General features: G+C 40.4%; 1 protein-coding gene across 1 annotated transcript in view; it reads right to left on the bottom strand.

Moving 5' to 3' along the window:
- DNAH9 (dynein axonemal heavy chain 9) overlaps nucleotides 1-22,027 on the bottom strand; it is a 570,390-nt gene that overhangs the window by 496,456 nt on the left and 51,907 nt on the right. The window contains exons 7-11 of the mRNA XM_055143580.1: nucleotides 20,455-20,622; nucleotides 18,704-18,820; nucleotides 15,677-15,827; nucleotides 11,667-11,781; nucleotides 4,506-4,574 (exon numbers count right to left, since the gene is read on the bottom strand). Coding sequence (XP_054999555.1) covers nucleotides 4,506-4,574; nucleotides 11,667-11,781; nucleotides 15,677-15,827; nucleotides 18,704-18,820; nucleotides 20,455-20,622 — 620 coding nt within the window. The remainder of the gene's footprint in view (nucleotides 1-4,505; nucleotides 4,575-11,666; nucleotides 11,782-15,676; nucleotides 15,828-18,703; nucleotides 18,821-20,454; nucleotides 20,623-22,027) is intronic.

Here is a 22,027-nt window from a genome sequence, read left to right as displayed (position 1 = left end):
TTGGATTCTATTTGCTAGTATTTTGTTGAGGATCTTTGCATCGGTGTTCATCAAGGATATTGGTCTACAGTTTTCTTTGTTAGTGGTGTCTTTGTTTGCCATTGGTATTAGGGAGATATGTGCCTCGTAGAAACTGTTCGGAAGGGTTCCTGTCTTTTCAATTTCCTGGAAAAGCTTGAGGAGAACTGGCAAAAAGTCTTCTTTAAATGTTTGGAAGAATTCGCCAGTGAATCCGTCTGGACCTGGGCTTTTGTTTTTGGGGAGACTTTTGATTACAGTTTTGATTTCCTTGATATTTATGGGCCTATTGAGGTATTTCACGTCTTCTTGGCTCAGTCTTGGGAGATTGTAGAAGTCAAGGAATTTGTCCATTTCTTTTAGGTTCTCTTGTTTCGTGGCATACAGACTTTCAAAGTGTCTCTGATGATCCTTTGAATCTCCTTGGTTTCTGTTGTGATGTCCCTCTTTTCATTTCTGATTCGGTTTATTAGGGTTTTCTCTCTTTCTTTCTTTGTGAGTCTTGCTAGCGGTTTATCAATCTTATTTATTTTCTCGACGAACCAGCTCTTTGTTTCATTGATCTTACGGATTGTTTTTCGGGTTTCCATATCATTAATTTCTGCTCTAAGTTTTATTATTTCTTTCCTTCGATCTGGTTTGGGTTCCTTTTGCTGGTCCTCTTCTAAGATCTTGAGCTGCGAAGTCAAGCTATCTATATAGGCCCTTTCTTCCTTTCTGAGGAAGGCTTGCAGAGCTATAAATTTTCCCCTTAACACAGCTTTAGCTGCGTCCCATAGGTTCTGGTAGCTTGTGTCTTCATTCTCATTTGTTTCGAGGTATCTCTTAATTTGTTCCTTAATTTCCTCCGTGACCCACTCATTGTTCAATAGTGAGTTGTTTAATTTCCAAGTGTTTGATTTGGTTCTCCACGTCTGTGCATGATTAACTTCCATCTTCAGTGCATCATGGTCTGAAAAGATAGTTGATACAATTTCTATCTTCCCAATTCTATTAAGGTATAATTTGTGGCCCAGAACATGGTCTATTTTGAAAAATGTTCCATGTGCGCTGGAAAAGAATGTGTATTCTTTCTTTTTGGGGTATATATCCCTGTATAGGTCTATTAGCCCTGTCTCCTCCATTTCTTCCTTCAGGGCATCGTTTCCTTGCTGAGTGTTGTTCTTGTCAATCTATCCAGAGGTGATAAGGCAGTGTTGAAATCTCCAACTACTATCGTGGTGCTAGTTATGTCCTCCTTAAATTCTGTTAGGAGTTCTTTTAAGTATTTAGCTGGTCGTTCATTAGGTGCGTATACGTTTAGGAGTGTGATTTCTTCCTGTTGAATATATCCCTTGATGAATATAAAATGACCTTTGCTGTCCCTTCCAATCTTTTTCAGCCTGAAATCTATGCTACCCCCGCCTTTTTTTTAAGGGGGGCTGTTTGCTTGCAGGATTGTTTTCCATCCTTTGATTTTGAGTCTGTGTTTGTTCTGACTATTCAGATGTGTTTCTTGTAGGCAGCAGAAAGTTGGGTTTAGTTTCCGAATCCATTTTGCCACTCTGTGCCTCTTGATTGGTGCATTTAGCCCGTTAACATTAAGAGAAATTATTGTCATGGGATTTTGTGCCATTTTTCTGTAGGGTTTGTTGTTCTTATAGGTCTTTTTCCTTGTCTTATAGTAGCCCTTTGAGTCCTTCTTTTAAATTTGGTCTTGAGTCTATGAAGTTCCTGAGCTGTTGCTTGTCCATGAAATAGTGTATGGTTCCTTCAAGTTTAACTGAGAGTTTAGCTGGGTAGAGTATTCTTGGTGAGGCATTCATTTCATGAAGTTTTTTCACTATGTCCCACCATTGTCTTCGGGCTCGGAGGGTTACTTCTGATAGGTCTGCTGTGAATCTAAGGGGTGCTCCTTTGTATATGATCTCCTTCTTTGATCTTGCTGCTTGCAGTATTGTGTCTCTATCCACGGCATCCATCATTCTGACTATGATATGCCTTTGGGATTTTCTATTTGGGTCCCTTTTAGCTGGCACCCTTCGGACTCCTTGGATCTGGAGGTCCGCATTCTCTAGCTCTGGGAATTTTTTAGCAATGATGTCTTTAATGGTGCTTTTTTCATTGGGATTGGTTCCGTGTGGTTCTGGCACTCCCATGATTCTTATGTTGTTTCTCCTGAGGTCATCCTCTAGGACTCTAACTCGCTCTAGAGCCATTTTGAGGTCTTTTGCCATTATTTGTTGTTGCCTATATGCTTTGTGCAGCTCATCTTCAAGCTCACTGATTCTGTCTTCGGCTGTAGTCATTCTACTATTGAGGGCTCCTACGGAGTTTTTAATTTCATCTACTGATTCTTTTAGTTGTGTGACTTCTGTTCATAGCTTTGAAATTTCTGCTCTCATTTCTTCCTGGATTATCTTGGTGGAGCGTTCCAATGCTGCATCCATATCCTCCCTTAATTTATTGGATGTTTGTTCCATAGTTTCTTTGAGTTCGTGAACCATCCTCACAATTTCCTCTCTGAATTCTTTATCTGAGAGGAGGATGTATTTCTGGGAGGTCGCTGCTGAGGTTAGTGAGATATTTTCTTGGCTCTCTCCTGGTGGTGGGGATTTTCTCTGTTTCTTCGTGTTGTTTTGGGCTTTACTATCTGGAGCTCTCATTAGCTTGGGAGGAACCTCAACTGAAGATTTGGGGCTATGCTCCTTTGACAAAGGACTTTTGTGTGCAAGTTGATGTGTTCATTGACAGTTTTCGTGAAGTTAGGATAGGCTGGGTTAGTTGAGTATTAACATATAGTAACTAAGATGATCAGGGAGTTCTTCGGAGGAATGAATTCTATCAATTGTGGCCAAAGGACAATGCATGGAATGGTAAAAAAAAAATAACACTAGCGGCCGCAGCTCTGGAAAGAGGCCACGCCCGCTTTTGAGGCCATGCCCCCTGAGGACACGCCCCTACCCAGTGGAGTGGGGATTGGTCAGGAACTGAAGGCGTTGGTGTCAAGGTGCCAGGCGGGGCCTTTAGGACAAGCCCCAAGCCAAGGCGGGCAGGGGGTAGGGAGGGGCTTCTCCGCGCTGAGGCAGGCTCTCCAAGGGATTGCCTATTTACCTGCAGGGTGGAGATTGGTCAGGATCTGACGGCGGCGGCGGAAAGGTGCCTGGCGGGGGCTTCAGGACAAGCCCCAAGCCGAGGCGGGCAGGGAGCGGGGAGCAATAAATATATATATTCTTAAGTCAAAATCATTGACTTGGCCAGGCATAACAGTTTCAGTAGAATCCACTTCTTTATAATAATGCATTATCTCAAAGCAGGGGATGCTAGAGAAGATCTTTTTGAGAAATAAAATTAATTATGGGGACTGGAGTGATAGCACAGCGGGTAGGGAGTTTGTCTTGCATGCAGCTGACCTGGGTTCGATTCCCAGCATGCCATATGGTCCCTTAGCACTGCCAGGAGTAATTCCTGAGTGCATGAGCCAGGAGTAATCCCTGTGCACCACTGGGTGTGACCCAAAAAGTGTTAGAAAAACGTACTAAGATTTGTTTCCATATTATTCTCCACATTGTTTATGATCATTACCATACTCTTTTTGAGGATAAAAGGATAAGTATAAACCTCATTTAAATGCTGCTAGTAAAGAGTGTAAGAAGTGCATTTTAGAGGTTAAAAGGACACTAGGGACTTAATGACAGAGATTGATGAGGGAGGGTGACAAAGAAAATACAAGGAAAAGTTTCATGGAAGTTGAGCTCAAGTGAGTTTCCGCTGAGTAGATGATAGAGTAAAAAGCATTCTTGGCAGAAGAAAAATTGCCAAAATATAGAAGTGAGATGCAACAGACTGATGGAAATAATGAGTAGAATTATGTAGGTGTGGTTTGAGCAAGCGGGTCAATACTAGAGAGGGAGGTTTAGGCCACAGCAGGAAAAGCCTTTCAGGTCTCAGTGAGATGACGGAGGTGGTGCTGAAAGGCCAACTCCAGTTAAACTAGCAATACCAGACTGGAGAACAATGCAGACACACAGGCACTACATCCACCCCCAAAGCCGACTGAAATTTTAAAGCAGAAAGAGTGCATAGGCATATAAGATGTTCATTCTTATGTTTTTTCCATAAAAAAGCTCAGGAAAAATGTTCTTTAAAAGTGTATTCTGTATTAGAACATACTAAATCATTGATTTCTGCTTAGTTAGCAGCTGCTAAGATTTTCTGAGATATTGATCTTGGAGTAATACAAAGAGTAACCCCTGTTACTACCTCAGCCAAGAAGGTCATGCTCCCAATACAGCTGCCCTGGAAAAGTAATGGTTTCAAGAATAGAGTCACATCCCCCAGAGCTCTGTGCTTGCATCCAGAGCACTGTCCATAAGCATCATGGTTATAACATAAAGCATAGGCTGACATTTCACTGTCACTAGGGAATCTGCACAAATTCAGAACTACAAAAGGCATTGCTGGGACCATGAAATTTTCAGACCACTAATATCCCACAAACTGCTTACCTTTCCAGCAATGAGACCATGTCTTCATATTTTTGTATCATTTGCTTTCCTTCAGCAGATTCTAGGCATCTACTCAGATAAAAAGAAAAAAAATGACAGAATCAGAAGTCAAAATAATGATTCAGATAACAAATAGCAGCCTATAAAGAAACCATTTAATTCTTTCCTGGGCTAGTTCACAAATGTCCTTAAATGAGCCTCCAAGTTTGTCTTCTTACTTTTGGGGCCTCCCAAAGGGTTCTCAGGAGGTCCGGCGTGGCCTCACCAGTGATTCTTTCCCACCTGGGCCGACATTTCAATTCAAGGATGTATGAGCCTGGGTGTGTAATGCTGCTTGGATTCTATGATGTCAGGGATTAATTCTCCCTGCCACCCTCCAGGGTTTCAAGAGCAGCATCAGAGATGCTCAAGAGACCACGTGGTCGGGGCCGGAGCGATAGCACAGCGGGTAGGGCGTTTACCTTGCACGCGGCAGACCCAGGTTCGATCCCTGGCATTCCATATGGTCCCCCAAGCACTGCCAGGAGTAATTCCTGAGTGCAAATCCAGGAGTAACCCCTGTGCATTGCTGGATGTGACCCAAAAAGCAAAAAAAAAAAAGGGGGGACCACGTGGTACCAAGGAAGCTAGTCCAACTTCATGCTAGGCATACATCCTGACCACTATACTGACTTCCCTTCCCGTAGCCTCCGTACTTTCCCCTTGGCATCCTCTACAGGCTACTCAGGGCATCTGTACCTCCTAGAATAAAGGCAGTACCACAGATGAAATGGCGACAGACCTTTCCCCGCAGAATCCAGTAATCCATGGTCACTAAATATGGGCTGATTAAGTACAGAAAAATGAAATTCTTCAAAATGTTATAAAAGGAAACATGTATGAAGAAATCTAAATATTTTTTAAGAAAAAAACTGCCAATGTTTCATAGAGGACACATGATATGGACACATGTGTCGATACATGGAATATCTATATAATCTATGTGGAAATATATATGTATACTTGTATATATGTATAGAAAGATATAATGTACATAAATATAAACATTGTCATAGATAAAACATGTTTTCCCTTTCACTGATACCCACCTATGACATAGGTTGATGTAATGAGAAATTCTTCCTCACTGATATGTTCTCATGCAGTTCTCTATCACCACTTATACCCTCAAATGTTTACACACACACACACACACACACACACACAGGTTTCCAAAGTGCTGATGGTCACAGAAGACAGAAAATCAATCTCACAAGGCATCATTACTCACAGCATCTACCCTGTTATGACACTCTTTTTAAACAAAAAATGAGAGTCTAGCTGTTGGGAAAATTGGTAAAATACCTGTAATATCCAGAAACATTCATATGTTGTCAAAAGGTATGCTTTCATTTCATTCGGCTAAGAAAGTAAAATCACTTTATTGCAAAAATATTTTTTAGTTTATCTTTTCTTCAAAACACAGGGTTACTTCACAAGATCCCCAGAGCTTTGAATAGACGCATATATGCTTGCAGAAAAAAGAACTGAATTTGCTAAATTTCTCGTAAGTTTCCTCAGTTCCCTTTCATGATAATGGAACAGACACATTTGTGTCTGTTGGGCATCTAAGGAAAAGTAGAAATAACTTCAAATCAGGTGGGCAGTTTCAGTTTAATGTGTGGAAAACACTGAGGTGAGAATAGAGAAATGAGTGATAGCACAGCAGTAGGGCGTTAGCCTTTCACACAGCTGACCCATGTTCGATTCCTCTGCCCCTCTCAGAGAGCCCGGCAAGCTACTGAGAGTATTGTGCCCACAGAGCAGAGCCTTGAAAGCTACCCGTGGTGTATTTGATATGCCAAAAACAGTAACAATAAGTCTCACAATGAGAAACGTTACTGGTGCCCGCTCGAACAAATCGATGAGCAACATGATGACAGTGACAAGAGTGACAACAAAAATAACAGAAATAGATGCCATGAAACTCCATTCCCATTACACTTCACTTCACTGTGAGATTAAAAACTATATAATGAAGACATTCAGAGTACATCATGGGATCAGGCACTCCTACCCACCACCTCCCAAACAGCAGCCAGCCGGGAGGGTTAGCTAAATCACTGTTCCTTCCTTGGGAACAGTCTTCATCAAAGAAAGCCATCTCATCTAAAGTTCCACCTTTGGGCCACCTCATCAAATTCTCCCACTCTTCAATCTCCCACCCTCAATCCTCCACTTGTGGTTATAACAAAATAACCACAAATCTGCTCTCTCTTTAATTTGGTTGCTTTTCATTTTTTTAATTATACATATAAGCAACATAATATATTATTTTACCTTAATTTCTTCCACTTAGCATAATATGATGATTAAATAATTTACAAGGAATAGAATTTTGTTCTTTTTATGTGCAAATAGTATTTTATGTACAGATATGTATGCAAATGTATATGTTTATAGTAATATAAATTTTCTACATCCATTCATACACCAATAAACTCTTTAGTTGTTTGCATGTTTTGAGTCTTGTGTTTGATGATGAGATGAACACATAATACAGATATCTTTTTGACAGAATGTAATCATTTTTCTAAATATACACATCAATGTGGAAGTTTTGAAACATATGACCATTCTACTTTTAATTGGAGTGGACTTCCATATTGTTTCTGACAGTGACTACATCAATTCACAATCCTACCATCACTACATCAGGGCTCCTTTTCCTCCATATCGTCCTTGCTAGTATTTGTTATCTCTTGTCATTTGATCATAGCTATTCTAATGGGTATAATTTAATTTATCATGTAATTTCGATTTGTATTTCCCTGTTGATCACTGATATTGAATACTTTTTCATGTTTAAAAGTGTTTAATCTTTCTACCTGTGCCAAGGTGTCTGTAACTACATAATAAGGCAAAAAATCTGGTGACTCCAATCCACAGACTCCAATTCCAGTGCTTAATTTGCTTTTCAAAGCTGTGGGAATTGCCCAGGTGAGCACCATGTTGAGGTTGCATGCTCGGAGACCCCTATGAGCCTTTTGGACATTGGCCCCTACCCTTAGAGCATCAGAAACACCTTTTAGGTCTCCCAGAATCATGTAGCCACATTAGTGGCCCTCTGATACTTCACTCCTCCAGCGCTCCCAGTGAGCACACATTGGATTGTCAGTAAATTCAGACTCTGAAGTCTGAATTTATCATCACTGTCCATAAACATATCACCCTAGCTAGCATAACTCTACCTCCTATCATGGAAAAAAAATCCAGGGAAAAACACAATGGTGGTCATAGTAGTAAAAAACACTGAACCCCAAGTTATATTCAGAGAAAAGGAACACTCACTGACCAAGTAAACAACAAATTTTGCTGGAAAGCATGGAGATCTCCGTGGCAGGGGCACAAGGGTTGTAAATCAAAAAGACTGAGGTCCAGAGTATAACAGAAGCAATGGCTAAGAAGCTTACAACGCACCAAACTCATTAAGTGAAGTATCAAAAAAAAACACTCCCATTACTAACCAGCTCTGTAACCTCTCCGATAAGGATATCAGAGATAATGTGCTGAAAAATAATTGAAGTTTCTGAGGAAGAGGAAAGCGATGTTGATGAAGAACAATTGGTCAAAGAAATAATGGCTGAGAAATTCCCAGAGTCTGTATGCCAAAGATACAAATATTATTCAAATTTGAAGGATCAGTACAGAGTTTCACAGATAAGCAAAAGCCAGGAACTTCATAGCTCTGAAAACAGCATTGCAGGAAGAGTTTAAGGGGCTTCTTTAGGAAAAGACAAACCGCCAACACATGCATAACTTCTACAAGTAATGGCAAAAAAAATCAATGGTTTAAATGCATCAATCAAGAGACAGAGTAGAAGTTTTATCCAGTAAATAAGTGGATCTACATGGAGAATGGGCTGGAGCGATAGCACAGTGGTAGGGCATTTGCCTTTCACGTGGCCAACCCATGTTTGATTCCTCTGCCCCTCTCGGAGAGCCCGGCAAGCTACCAAGAGTATTGCGCCCACACAGCAGAGCCTGGCATGCTACCCGTGGCATATTGGATATGCCAAAAACAGTAACAATGTCTCACAATGAGAGACATTACTGGTGCCCGCTTGAACAAATCAATGAGCAATGGGATGACAGTGACAGTGACAGTGATATGGAGAACATCACGTTAAGTGAAACAAGTCAGAAAGAGAGGGACAGACATAGAAAGATTGCACTCATTTGTGGAATATAAAGAAACAGAATGGGAGACTTATACTCAAGAATAGTAAAGATAAATACCAGGAGGATTGCTCCACGGCTTCGAAGGAGGCCTCACATGCAGGGTGAAATGGCAGCTCAGATAGAGAAGGGAACACCAAGTATGGGGTGCTTGGAGGGCCTGCTCAGGATGGGAAATGCAGCTGAAAGTAGACTTCAGACCAAACAATGGCAATTCAATACCTCTCTTGCAAACCACAACACCCATAAAGAGAGACAGAAAAAGGGAATGTCCTGCCACAGAGGTGAGGAGGGGTAGGGTGGGAGTGGTGGGAGGGAAACTGGGATCATTGTTTGTGGAGAATGGGCACTGGTGAAGGGAAGAGTACTCGATCATTGTATGACTGAAATGTAAGCATAAAATTTTGTAAGTCTGTAACTGTACCCCATGGTGATTCATTTAAAAAAATAAAAATTAATAAAGAATCAGAAAACTAACCCAACTTTCTGCTGCTTATAAGAGATACAGTTGAACAATAAGGGAAAATACAGGAACAAAGTCAAAGGCTGGGAAACAATAAATTAAAAAGACAAGAGTGGTCATACTTATATCAGATAACATAGAATTCACATTTTATAAAAGGTAATAAGGGGCAAAAATGTTCCAAATAGATTGATCTCCAAGCTTAAAATTCTGGCATTTCTGGAATGGGGGTGGGAAGATCCCCTCCCTTCAGTCTAGGCCCACCAGCTGCCAGACCCAACCTTTTTTTCACCATTAAAACCACCCCAGCTTCACAACTGAATTCCAACAAGCCACTGAGCCACCAAAATGGTCCAGGCAGTGGACACCTGGGTGGACGGTGAGGTGCTGGACCCCTTCATGTATGAAATCTTACTAATAACATTTGGTAAACTATATTCCCCCCCCAAAAAAAATTAAAAGAATTAATTCAGGATAACAGAACCTCCCCTAGGCAGTATCCTCAACACAGTAGCACAAACAGCTTCTCTCACTCGCTTTCAGCAGTTGAGATGCCTCTGGCGACTGCAACAGGATGAAAGAATGACCCTGTGAGATTCAGATGCAGGAGTGTGTAGGAGAAGCCTGAGAATCTGCATATGAACAAGCACCTAGACTATATAATTTTAGTTTTTATTTATTTTTATACTGTATCTAAAGGGTTGGATCGATAGAACAGTGGGTAGGGCGTTTGCCCTGCCTGCGGCCGACCTGAGTTGGATTCCTCCAGCCCTCTCCGAGAGCCTGGCAAGCTACTGAAAGTATCCTGCCCACACTACCAATGTGGCAAGCTACCCATGGTGTATTTCATATGCCAAAAACAGTAACAACCAAATCTTACTGGTGCTCGCTTGAGCAAATCGATGAACAACGGGAAGACAGTGCTACAGTGCTACTGTATCTAAACACTGTGGTTTACAAAGTTGTAACAGAGTTGTTTCAGACTTTCAATTGTCCAGTACCAATCCTGCCATCAGTTTGACCTTTCCTCTACCACATCCAAGTCTGCCCCATTAGCAACCACAAACCAATTTACTTTATATTACTTGTTACAACACAACTAAATGGCTAATAGAATTATCAAAAGTGTTCAGTAAAGAAAATTAGTTAAAATCGTTATATCTCACAATGGGATCACGAGTCATTGTCTGTGGGTTACCGAGCTGTTTGTTGCTAGTCGAGCCTTCCATGTTACTATTTGTTTACTGAGCTTAGTGGGCTTCTATGTGCTTTCCCATCTAATTTGGTGTGCTCCAGTGGTGCTGCCAGTCTTGTGGAATCTAGGGTGTTGCATGCCACACAGGGGCGCTTCCAGGAACTGCAGGGCCTGTAGAGCTGGGCCAGTGAGTTTACCCGGTGGCAGCTGTGCTGCCGGGGCTTTGCAGCAGGACAGAGATGGAGACCGGGAGAAGGCTACTTGCCCCTACCCCAAGATCCCTCCAGAGTTTTCAACCCCGAAATCAACGTGCCTAGAATGTTTTTCAGTTTGACATCGCTGCAGAGATTAGCCTGAAAGCACCTAAGTTTGGCATTAGCATGGCAGCGGCCGGGGGTGTGGCTGTGGCAGAGCAGGGACTTGCCCAGCCCCTCCTGAGGGTAACCTAGTTTTCAGCAGGATGACTGATGTACCCGTGAATTTCAGTGGCTTGGCTTGGCTTGCATTTCTTCTAAGATCATCTGTGAATCTGTGAAGCTGGACCTTTGAATTTACCACACCTCTGCTCTGCTAATACAAACGGCTACTCTTTCGAAATCATCTGGCTTTAACTACAGTCCTGGCAAATACACACCATGTACGGAGGAGACATCTGGAAGACTTCCACAATTTGAAAAACCTGACTCATATTCACTCAAGAGAAGCATCATGGCTCAAAGGAGTTGGTCTGTCATCCGCTAAACCTCTCTTCAGTAAGGTACCACTATCAACTCAAATGAATCAGTCCGATTATTGTTGGGCCAGTGGGTATTTGGTTATTACAAATTGAATGTTCCTATCCCCAAAAACTCATATGTTAAAGCCCTGACCCCCAATCTGGGGTAGAAATTTTGGGAGGGCATTTTGCCATGAAGATGGAGCACTCATAAATGGTACTAGTATCCTTATACAGGAGAATGCAAGAAACTTTCTCTCTTCTTCTTCCATCTGAATTCTCAGTAAAAGACAGTCATTTGTAAATCAGAATATATTCTCCTTAGCAAATACTGAACCTGTTGACAATTTGATCTTGGACTCCTGTCTCCGAAACTATGAAGAAAAACTTTCTGACATGTCTAAGTCTTTCAGTCTATGATTTAGCAGCCTAACTTGTCTAAGACATAAGTTAATTGTTGAATATAGAAAGAAACCATTTTCATGCTGAAAATAAGTTTGTCTTTCTGCAGCACTCAAACTCCAGAAGAGAATTCCTAAAATAGTCTTACCTCCGGTGTAGGATACTCACGGGTGTGCGAGGTGTCTGAGGTTGCCGAAGGGCCCCTGGATGCGCAGCCTCAGCTCCTGTGCCCAGCGCAGACCGCCCGCTACAGTGGGCATGTTCTTGTGGACTGGGGAGAACCCTGGGGGTATGGCACGGCCAGACTGAAATGAGGTCCCACGCACCCGCCCTTCTCTCCTCAGAAATACCTCTACTGTTACCTTCATTTAAAAAAAATAATCTTTATTGAATCACTGAGATTTACCCTTACAAAGCGGTTTACTATCAAGCTTCAGTCATACCATGTTCAATACCCATTCCTCCACCCGTTCACATTTCCCAGCACAGTGTCTCCAGTTTCTCTCTCTCCCTCCCTCTCCCTCTCCCTCGCTCTTGCTCTCTCTCGTCTCCCTCCACTCCCCTCCCTTTTGTGCATTATGGTTTGCAATAACTGTTGGTAGTTATTGCAATAATCTACTGTTAACACTCTGTTCTTGTGCAGTGTGATGATTTTTTCCTTATCTATTCCACATGCTAATGTGGTCCTAACTGAAATTGGGAGTTCCTAGAAGATCACCATGTTCAGCTAATGAGTAAGAAAAATGTGCTCTAGGAGAGAAATGTTCAAAGGACCAAAAGATATGAGTTCCACAGCCTGATGCTTACTGGCTCTGTAACTTTATTAAGGTGACTGGACATTAGCACCACCAGGGATCTTTAAATATGTTGCTATCCTGGGTTTGCCTTAGACATGCTGAGTTAGCACGAAGGCAAGTAATCATATTTTTAAAAATCTCTCAAGATGATTTAAATTGTATAGTCAGCTTTGAAGAACATTACCTTAAACAGACATCTTGCTATCGTCGGTCCCATATTTTATTGGTAAAATGGGAGGAAGATATTCCCTCCATCCATGCATTTTTCAAGATTGATAATTATGATGGACTGGAGTGATAGCACAGCAGGTGGAGTGTTTGCCTTGCATGTGGCTGACCCGAGTTCGATTCCTCCGTCCCTCTCAAAGAGCCTGGCAAGCTACCAAGAGTACCCCGCCTGCAGGGCAGAGTCTGGCAAGCTACCCATGGTGTACTCGATATGCTAAAAACAGTAACAAGTCTCACAATGGAGATGTTACTGGTGCCCGCGTGAGCAAATCGATGAACAACGGGAGACAGTGCTACAGTGCAGTGCTAATAATTATGAGATTTAATCTTTAAAAATTATTTGCTTCTAGAATTTCTGGTGAAAATGGGAAGATTGAGCTAAAATCATCCCTCATTTCCAAGTTGCAACCAGAATTGCACAATGCTGTCTCCCTTCAGTTTGCCGTGGGCTTTATCCTGCCTGACATTCAGCCCAGGATCACTTTCCACTTGCTGCCATGGTATGCAGATCTTTGCGATGACATCATTTACATATTTCTCATCTTTAAGCTATACCTTCCAGTGGTTAGACAAGGCTTGGAAGAGCAGTTTTCTGTGGCAAAAACAAAGATTGGAAACATGAGAAGGATTTGGATGTCATTCCTGGCTGTACTGGAGGTAGCCAACAGAAAAGAAATGTAAATAGCTTCTAGTGTCTGAGAGAATATTACCCTTTCTAGCTGTCAGGAAAAAACGAGATGGAGACCACAGTTCTGCAATGACAAGCAACTGCGTGCTACAAAATAAATGAGCGTTGAAGTGGGTGTTTTGCCAGACCCTCTATATCCTCCATTAGTCAAACACTTCACTTGACTAATACCTTGGTTTCAGCTCTTTACTGATACTCTGACATGATATCTTAGGCACAACAAACAGATAAAAGATAGGTGTTTCTTTAAACCACCAAGATTGTGATAATTTATCATATAACCAGCAAACACTAGCAGAGCTTCTGGAGACGTATCATTTTTCAAACTCTGCATCCCATTGTAAGCAGCCAGGAGGTCGGTTTCACATAAAAGTGAGGTCATCACTTTTCTGGGGGCAATCTTAAGTGAAAATATAATAATTTTACTGTGAAACCTGTTTATAGACATAGTTGTTCTGGGGCCAGAGAGAGAGAGAGAGAGAGTAGCACTGTAGCACTGTCATCCCGTTGTTCATAGATTTGCTTGAGCGGGCACCAGTACGTCTCCATTGTGAGACTTGTTGTTACTGTTTTTGGCATATTGAATACTCCCTGGGTAGCTTGCCAGGCTTTGCTGTGCAGGCGGGCAGGATACTCTCGGCAGCTTGCTGGACTCTCCAAGAGGGACGGAGGAATCAAACTCAGGTCAGCCGTGTGCAAGGCAAATGCCCTACCCGCTATGCTATTGCCCCAGTCCAGGAGAGAGAGTACAAGGGTTAAAGTGTTTGTTTTGCAGGAGGCCAACCACAGCGCCAGATGAAGCCCTGAGAACCAGGGATTATTCCCCAAGCACAGAACTGGGAGTTCCCCCAAGAACCACCAAGTATGGCTCAATACTCCTCCCCCAGTAACATACTAGGTGGTCCTGGTACTCTATTATCTAAAAACCTTAGGAAAATTTTCATTGCTCAAATAATAAAGTTCAGATTCCTTAGTATAGCACCTCACAGCTGGCATAAAACTCCATGACTGACATAGTTTCCCTCAGTGAACCTTGTTAGGCTAAGTCAGGGCAAATTTCTTACTTGATATATCCTATTTTGTCTTTAATTTGGAGATCTCTGGAGGATTGGTTATCAATTTTCCCAAGCTTCCAAGGCTACTATTTCATAAACTTTAAATAAATCTCAAAGAATAATTCTCTTGATTATTTTGGAAAATGGACCATACCAAGCAGTAGTCAATGATTTCTTATTTGGGTATGTGCTCAGAAATAACTTTGAACCAGAGTAAATACCTAACACCCAGTTCTACTCTCCAACTCTAACTCATCTTATTTTTGTTAGATTTTACAATTTAATTTGAACTTGTAGTCTGCTATGTGTTACTGTTAACTCTTTGTGTCTAAAATGCCTTTTTTAAAAAATCCTACCCTTTTATTTTATTCTGGCCTTCAAATGCATTCAGTATCTACGCAAGTGCTCTCTCTGCATATAACAAAGACTCAAGGTCTGTTTGTAAAACTAAATTGAACCAGTATTTAACTCTTGATCAGATAAGACAGCATCTAGTATTGCAATAAAATTTAATATGTCACATCTGTACAGAGTATCACTCTTTGTGAGGATAATATTGCTTTCCCTGAGAAGTATAGGCAGTAGGGAATTGGGAAGGATAAGAAATGTTTCTCAGTGACAGTAATAGTCAGAAGGGATGGCTCTGGATGGGAGATGTGCGCTGAAAGTGGGTAGAGGACCAAGTTCGATGTCTCTCAGTATCTGTATTGTAAACCATAATGAGGGAGGGGTGGAAGGGAGCATGTGTGTGTGTGTGTGTGTGTGTGTGTGTGTGTGTGTGTGTGTGTGAGAGAGAGAGAGAGGGGGGGAGAGAGAGAAAAGACAGAGAGAGAGTCAGAGAGAAGAAAAGCACCTGCTATGAAAGGCAGGCTAGGAGTGTGTGGTGGCAGGACTGATACTGGGAATACTGGTGGTGGGAAATGTATGTTGGTAGAGAGATGGATGTTGGAACACTGTATTACTAAAACCTGATTATGAAAGCTTTGTAACTGTGTATCTCATGGTGATCAATTAAAACAATTTCAATTTAAAATTTAAAAATAAATAAAATAAAATAAACCAATTCAAGAAGTTTTTTCAGGCATATAAGAATCTGTCTTGGGACTGAAATAAGTTAATTCATTTATAACATTATTTATAATATAATATTTATTTATAATATAATAATATTCTTGGGACTGAATATTAGTGTAGCAATCTTGATGAAGAATCAAGTCAATATTGTTCTACTCACAGTTATACAATCACCTAAGATAGTCTGGAATTTTAAGCAGGAAGATTATACTTGTTTTTTTTTTTGTTTGGAAATGTTATAGATACAAGGTGGAAATTTAAGAAGCACAGCAGGAATTATTTGTATTCTTTCTGAGAAGTTCATTTCCCACCCACATGCCCTTGTGAAAAACCTACCAGTTTCAGCCTCTTCCTGGACACGCTGACTGTAGATAGCTTTTACAGCATCTAAATCTTTATTGAATGTTTGGATGAGTATAAAATATTTATCAGATGCATCTTGTGCTATGAGGGGTCTTTCGAGGAGATTTCCTGCTATATCTAGCAGCTGAAGAATAGGTCATAAAAGAAGAAAAGTCACATATTTTACCTTTCCAATATTACACACATTTCTTTCCCCCCCATTTTTTTTACCTCATATGCCTGCCCATGTTAGAGCAAATTAAAGAAGGCTGAAAATTTGTCTTAAATAGTTTCCTAAAATACTATGAGTTTACCCATTTCTGGTTGAAGCCTCTTTGTCAATTTCCCACAAATCTTTTTTTTAATGTTTTACATTTTCAGTGACTAGAAACTTTACTCTTAGTAAATCCATGTTATCTTTAAACCTTTTGACAGATAACATTTTCTTGAGCTAAAATACAGAGGAAAAGTAAGCTTCCTTATAATTTTCATTCATTAGTCTTAGTCTAACTAATCCTTAAGACTTTTAACAATAAATTCCTTCATAGTTTATTGAAACTTTATCAAGTTCAATTAAGTTGTACTGTACCAAAACTCAAAATTCTCAGTTTGGTAGTCATTTAACTGTTAAACATCCAAAATCTTCTCCTTAACCATGCTTATACTAACTGATCCGAGCAAAACAACAGTGTGTGTGGGGTGTGTGTGTGTGTGTGTGTGTGTGTGTGTGTGTGTGTGTATGCTGCCTAAGACTTAATCTAGGATCTTATATGTGTGTGTATATGTGTTTATCCACACCCTACTACTGAGCTATATCTCAGCTTTATTTGTATTTAACCCCTACTCAATGACCCAATTGGAGGTCTACTCTAGCTTGACTCAGTCTAATAGGAGTGGCAGTGCAGTGATGGTTTCTTTTTTCTTCTTTTTTTTAATTAGTGAATCACCATAAAGTAAAATTATAGAGTTATAAACTTTCATGCTTGCATTCCAGTCACACAATGATCGAGTACCCATCCCTCCACCAGAGCCCATTCTCCACCACCAATGATCCCAGTAACCCTCCCGCCACCCCACTTAATCCCCCACCCCACTCCGCCTCTGGGGCAGGCATTCCCTTTTGCTCTCTCTCTCCTTTTGGGTGCTAGTGGTTTGCAGTACAGATATTGAGTGGCCATCGTGTTCGGTCTATAGTCATTTCAGCACACATCTACCATCCTGAGTGGGTCCTCCAAACACCCTTTACTTGGTGTTCCCTTCTCTATCTGAGCTGCCTTTTCCTCCAGCATGTGAGGTCGGTTTCCAAGCTGTGGAGCAAACCTCCTGGTACTTTTCTCTACTATTCCTGGGTGTTAGTCTCCATTCTGTTACTTTATATTCCACAGATGAGTGCAATCTTTCTATGTCTGTCCCTCTCTTTCTGACTCATTTCACTTAACATATTACTTTACATGTTCATACACTTATATGCAAACTTCATGACTTTATTTTTTTATAACAGCTGCATAGTATTCCATTGTGTAGATGTACCAAAGTTTCTTTAACCAGTCACATGTTCTCGGGCACTTGGGTTTTTTCCAGATGCTGGCTATTGTAAACAGTGCTGCAATGAACAAACGAGTACAGATGTCATTTTTGCTTTTTTGCCTCTCCGGGATATATTCCCAGAAGTGGTATTGCTGGGTCAAATGGAAACTCAATTTCTAATTCTTTGAGAAGCATCCATACTGTTTTCCAAAAGGGCTGAACCAATCGGCATTCCCACCAGCAGTGAAGGAGAGTCCTTCTCCCTACATCAGCACCAACACAGGTTGCTTTTGTTCTTTTAGATGTGGGCCAGTCTCTGTGAGCATTTTTTCATGTGCCTTTAGGCCATTCATATTTATTCTGAGAAAGTTTCTGTTCATTTCATTGCCCCATTTTCTGATGGTGTTGGGTGTTTTCTTGTACAGTTCAACCAGTGCCTTGTATATCCTTGATACCAACCCCTTACCAGATGGGTATTGGGTGAATATCCTTTCCCATTCTGTAGACTGTCTTTGTATTCTGGTCATGTTTTTTTTGAGGTGCAGAAGCTTCTTAGTTTAAGATAGTCCCATTTGTTGATCTCTGTTTCCACTTGCTTGGCCAGTGGCATGCGATCTTAAAGATACCTTTAGCTTCAATGTAGTGGAGGGTTTTGCCAAACTTGTCTTCAATGTGCAATCATGGTTTCTTAATGGCAACCTCAGCTGACAAACTGATTTTTAATGAATACCCTATTGATAAGGACTTAAGCTAAAATTCCAGAAGAAACTATTTCTTCCCCTCCAAAATTTTCTTTAATTAAAGTACCATGAATTGCAAAGTTATTGATAGTTGGGATTTTAACATACAGTGTTCCGTCAACAATCCCACCACCAGTGTCAGCTTCCCTCTACCACTGGTTCTCTCTCCTACCCTGTTCCCTCCTTCACCCCCAGCCCCAGCCTGCCATCTTGACAGGCACCTTTTAAATCTGGCTTAAAAAGTTTGAGTCTCACAATTTTGGTGTTGTTGACTCTGGTTTGGACATGTAGCTCTATCATTTCTAATACCATCAATGTGCCTGAGTCCCCTTGACCCCTGCCCCCGTTGCTTCGCATCTGTCTCTCTCCCCTCCGCTTCACTCTATTTCTTTTCTCCTCCTCCCTATTCTCTGGGCCAAGGGTGACCTAAGCATCCTCCCTTTAAACCATTGCATTTCCTCATTCAATTACTCTAAACACCATGCAAGTGATATTACACTGTACAGAAGAAACTCTTTTGAGTAGTGCTTTTACATTGTCATGTTTTCAGAAAAGCTTTGGCAATCAACCCGATGAGCCCCATTCTGCATACTTCCTTTTCCTAGGACACCATAATATCTCTCTGCTAGAATAAGATGAAAACATAATATCTGCAGGAGGGAAAAGAGAGAACTCGACTGTGATCCTTCCTCTCCTCCGAAGAATGAGTAAGAGAAACAAGCCTAGTGTCGGCTTCCACCCGACTTGCACAAACCTTAAAGGCATGCTCCAAATCTGGGGCATCGTCAAAGGCCTGAATAAATATCGTCCCCATTCTTCGGTCAAGATCTTCAACTCTCTGGTTAAACTCGAAGATATCGTTCTCAAATTCCTGAGGAGGTGAGCATAGTCACAAGAAAAGCATAACTTTGGGAAAGCCAATCCCAGTGTACTCTTTTCTATTCACTTGCTATTGTTACTGTTCAGTGTTTGAATCAATTATACTAAGGAGTTATTCTAATTTTTATAAATTCGCCTTAGTATGATTAAGGTTTTATCCCATGTAGATGTTAACCCCATTATTGTAGCAACTTTTCATTTATGCTCTAAACATAGGAGGATGAGGATAGTGTGTCAGTTACCTCCTGGAGTTCCTTCTTAGCCACCCGAAGTGCTCTCAGGCTGCTCCAGAAGAGCCTTGAGAGCAGCAGCCCCGTCATGAGAACACCTTAGTATACCACCAACTTTCCAATTACAATCAAATCAAAACCTGTTTTTCTCTTCAGTGTAACCAAAGTAATTTAACCTAGGAAACAAGTAAGCTAATAAGATTAATGTATGCTGTTTCTTGTACTTACACTATAATTGCGGCATGTTCAACCCAGAGCCTATGTCCCATTGTAGGCCCCTGGATACGTCAAAGGGGCCACAGACAAAAATTGTTTAAGGTGGTCATAAAATAAAACATGGTCACAGGGGAACCATGGTATGAAAAAGGATTAAAAACACTGTATCATAGCAAGTTGTTTCTTAAGTTGCCAAATTTTAATAAAATACATTATATTCAGTCCAATTAAATTTAAATTTCATATTGTCAACAATATGTTTTAGTATATGTTAAAATTATAAAATTTATGTAGCAACACAAAGTGTGTTCTAACATGTTGAAACAAAAATAATGTAGATTATTTCTTATTATTGCTTTATAATGCAATGTGAATGAAAACAAAAATGCAAGAAAAAATAGCATATTTTCTTTCAAAACCCAACTTCATTAGTAGTATAGTATGGTTTGTGCGCATAAATGTTCATTTTGTCTTTTTTATCAGACAGTGGCAAATACATAGTATCTATTTTGTTATGTAGCCCAGCTCTTTTCACCAATACTTGGCTAATGAAGTTTTCAGAAGGTGGTATCTCCCAGGTTTTGGCCAGCTGAGATCTCCCTAAATGTCTGAGGGTACCTTAAGTAGATATTGGTACAAATTTCTATCTTCTTATCCTGTTCACAAATTTCCTTCTTCACTCATTCAACCATTCCCTTTTCAGACAATTTTGATGTTTTATTTTTTTTTCATTTTGTTTCCCTTCTGTCAGCTTTGACACATGGGCCTCAACTTACTTAGGCTATAGATAAGATTTGGGCTCTAGTTCTCAGTACTGGAAAATATAACTCTAGTTTTCTCATCCTGAGTACTCTCTTGGAAACCAGGGTTGGATCAGAAAAATGAAAACGCTGCTGAAATCTGAAAGCTTTAACATTTGAAGGCAGCCACAGACCTTGTTATCATCATACCCATCTCACTATCTCTAAAACTCTGAGTGTCAATCTGGAGCAGTGAGTTAGTGAAAAAGACCCTCTCTGATCTTTTTCCTGACAAAAAGAATAATTAGAAATGTATATCCACTGATAAAATTTATGGACTCACAGAACCAAACAAAATACACAGGGTAACCAAATAAAACCATTATTCTAAAAGCTGGAAGCATCTGTGAGATAATACGTGCCAATTAGCCTTTCCATACCGTATTATGGGGGTCCAGGCAGTTATAGGAGGACTCTGAGAATACTCTGTACATCTCTTGAAATTCATTGTACATTTGCTGGACTTGCTGACTTAAGGCATTCCCTCTGATGCCACTAAACTCAAGCTTTCCCAGTGTGTGAAAATCCAAAGTTGTATTCAGAAGATTCTAGAAACATAAGAAAAGAATTAAAATAAAAACAACAATAATAGCAACAGATGACACATTAGTATGAGAAGAGCTGGAAAATAATAATAAGGAGCTTGCTAAGGAAAATTAGTTTTGCAACTTTATTATAAGTTGTCATAAATATCGCTTCAATAATCCCAATAGCAAGGCAAAAGAAATACTGATAAAGTAAAATTTTACACAAATAAATCAAGGCCACAGGGCAGCTCCAAGGGCTGAGAGCATAAGCTGCATCAGGAGGCCTGGCTTGGACGCCCGGCATCGTGCGGGTCAGCTGCTGGGAAAACAGGCGCTTGAGAGTAGTTCCCACGCAACATTAGTTGTGATCCCAAGAAAAATTAAAAACATCAAATTTATACCTCACTATTTTCTGTGCTTTCTCATAAATAACTATTGCAAATTAGTATCTACATAATTTGTAGCCTTATTCCCTGTTTAAAATATTAATTTCAAACAACATGTTATCTGGTCCTAGAATGATGGTCATCATAGAGAATATGGAAAGGGAAAAGATGTTTAAGTAGTACTAAGGGTAAGTCAAGGTTAGCAGCAGCAATTTTTATTAAGAAAAGAAATCTGAAGGTGTGTATGTGGTGGGAACATCCTTGGCAAGTGTACACAGCAAAGTACTCCATGTGACTATAACACATTGGGATATTATTTATCATCTCTGTGTTGGATTTCTTTTTTAACAAAATAATGATGAGAATTAATTAAGTCTATGTAGGCTTGGGATTTATGTGTCCATCACATAGTAAAGGCAAAGTATACAATACTGGTATTGCTGTTAGTATGGAATTTTTCTGGCTGTGATCAGAATTAAGTGACAGGTGTACAACAAAATTTAGCATATGGAAGGAGCAAGAACAAGAACAAGGAAAACAATGACATAATACCCAAAACCCAGCATATACTGCATCATTCCAGAAAACTCCCATTGTCCAGTGATCACTGCTATAGGTAGACTCATCAACCCATCAGAAAACTGCCTGGCCCTTCTCTGTCGCTGAGACACCAAATCCAGAGCAGTGTTAGAGTATGATTTTTTTTCTGAGTTCACATGATTTTTTTTCTGAGTTCACATCTTTACAGCCTTGATAAGCAATTTAACATTTTTGTTGCTGATATTTTGTTCAGCACTATTTATCATGGCAACCAACAAGTAACTAAATACAGAGAAAACATTTAAACATTTTTTTGAATGGATGAATATCTTGTCTTTAACCACTGACTTAGCCAATATCGCTTCCAGAAAAAAGTTGTAAGGTGATAGACAATCTAGAAACTATGACCTTAAAAGCAAATTTTTAAAAAATGAAAATGCTGCTGAGTGATCAAACAAGGCTAAACTATGTCTTTGAATACTTGAAGGACCTTGGTCAGT

The sequence above is a fragment of the Sorex araneus genome, chromosome 6, assembly GCF_027595985.1.
Source record: "Sorex araneus isolate mSorAra2 chromosome 6, mSorAra2.pri, whole genome shotgun sequence".
Taxonomy (NCBI): Eukaryota; Metazoa; Chordata; class Mammalia; order Eulipotyphla; family Soricidae; genus Sorex; species Sorex araneus.
This window is presented reverse-complemented; position numbering and strand designations above follow the sequence as displayed.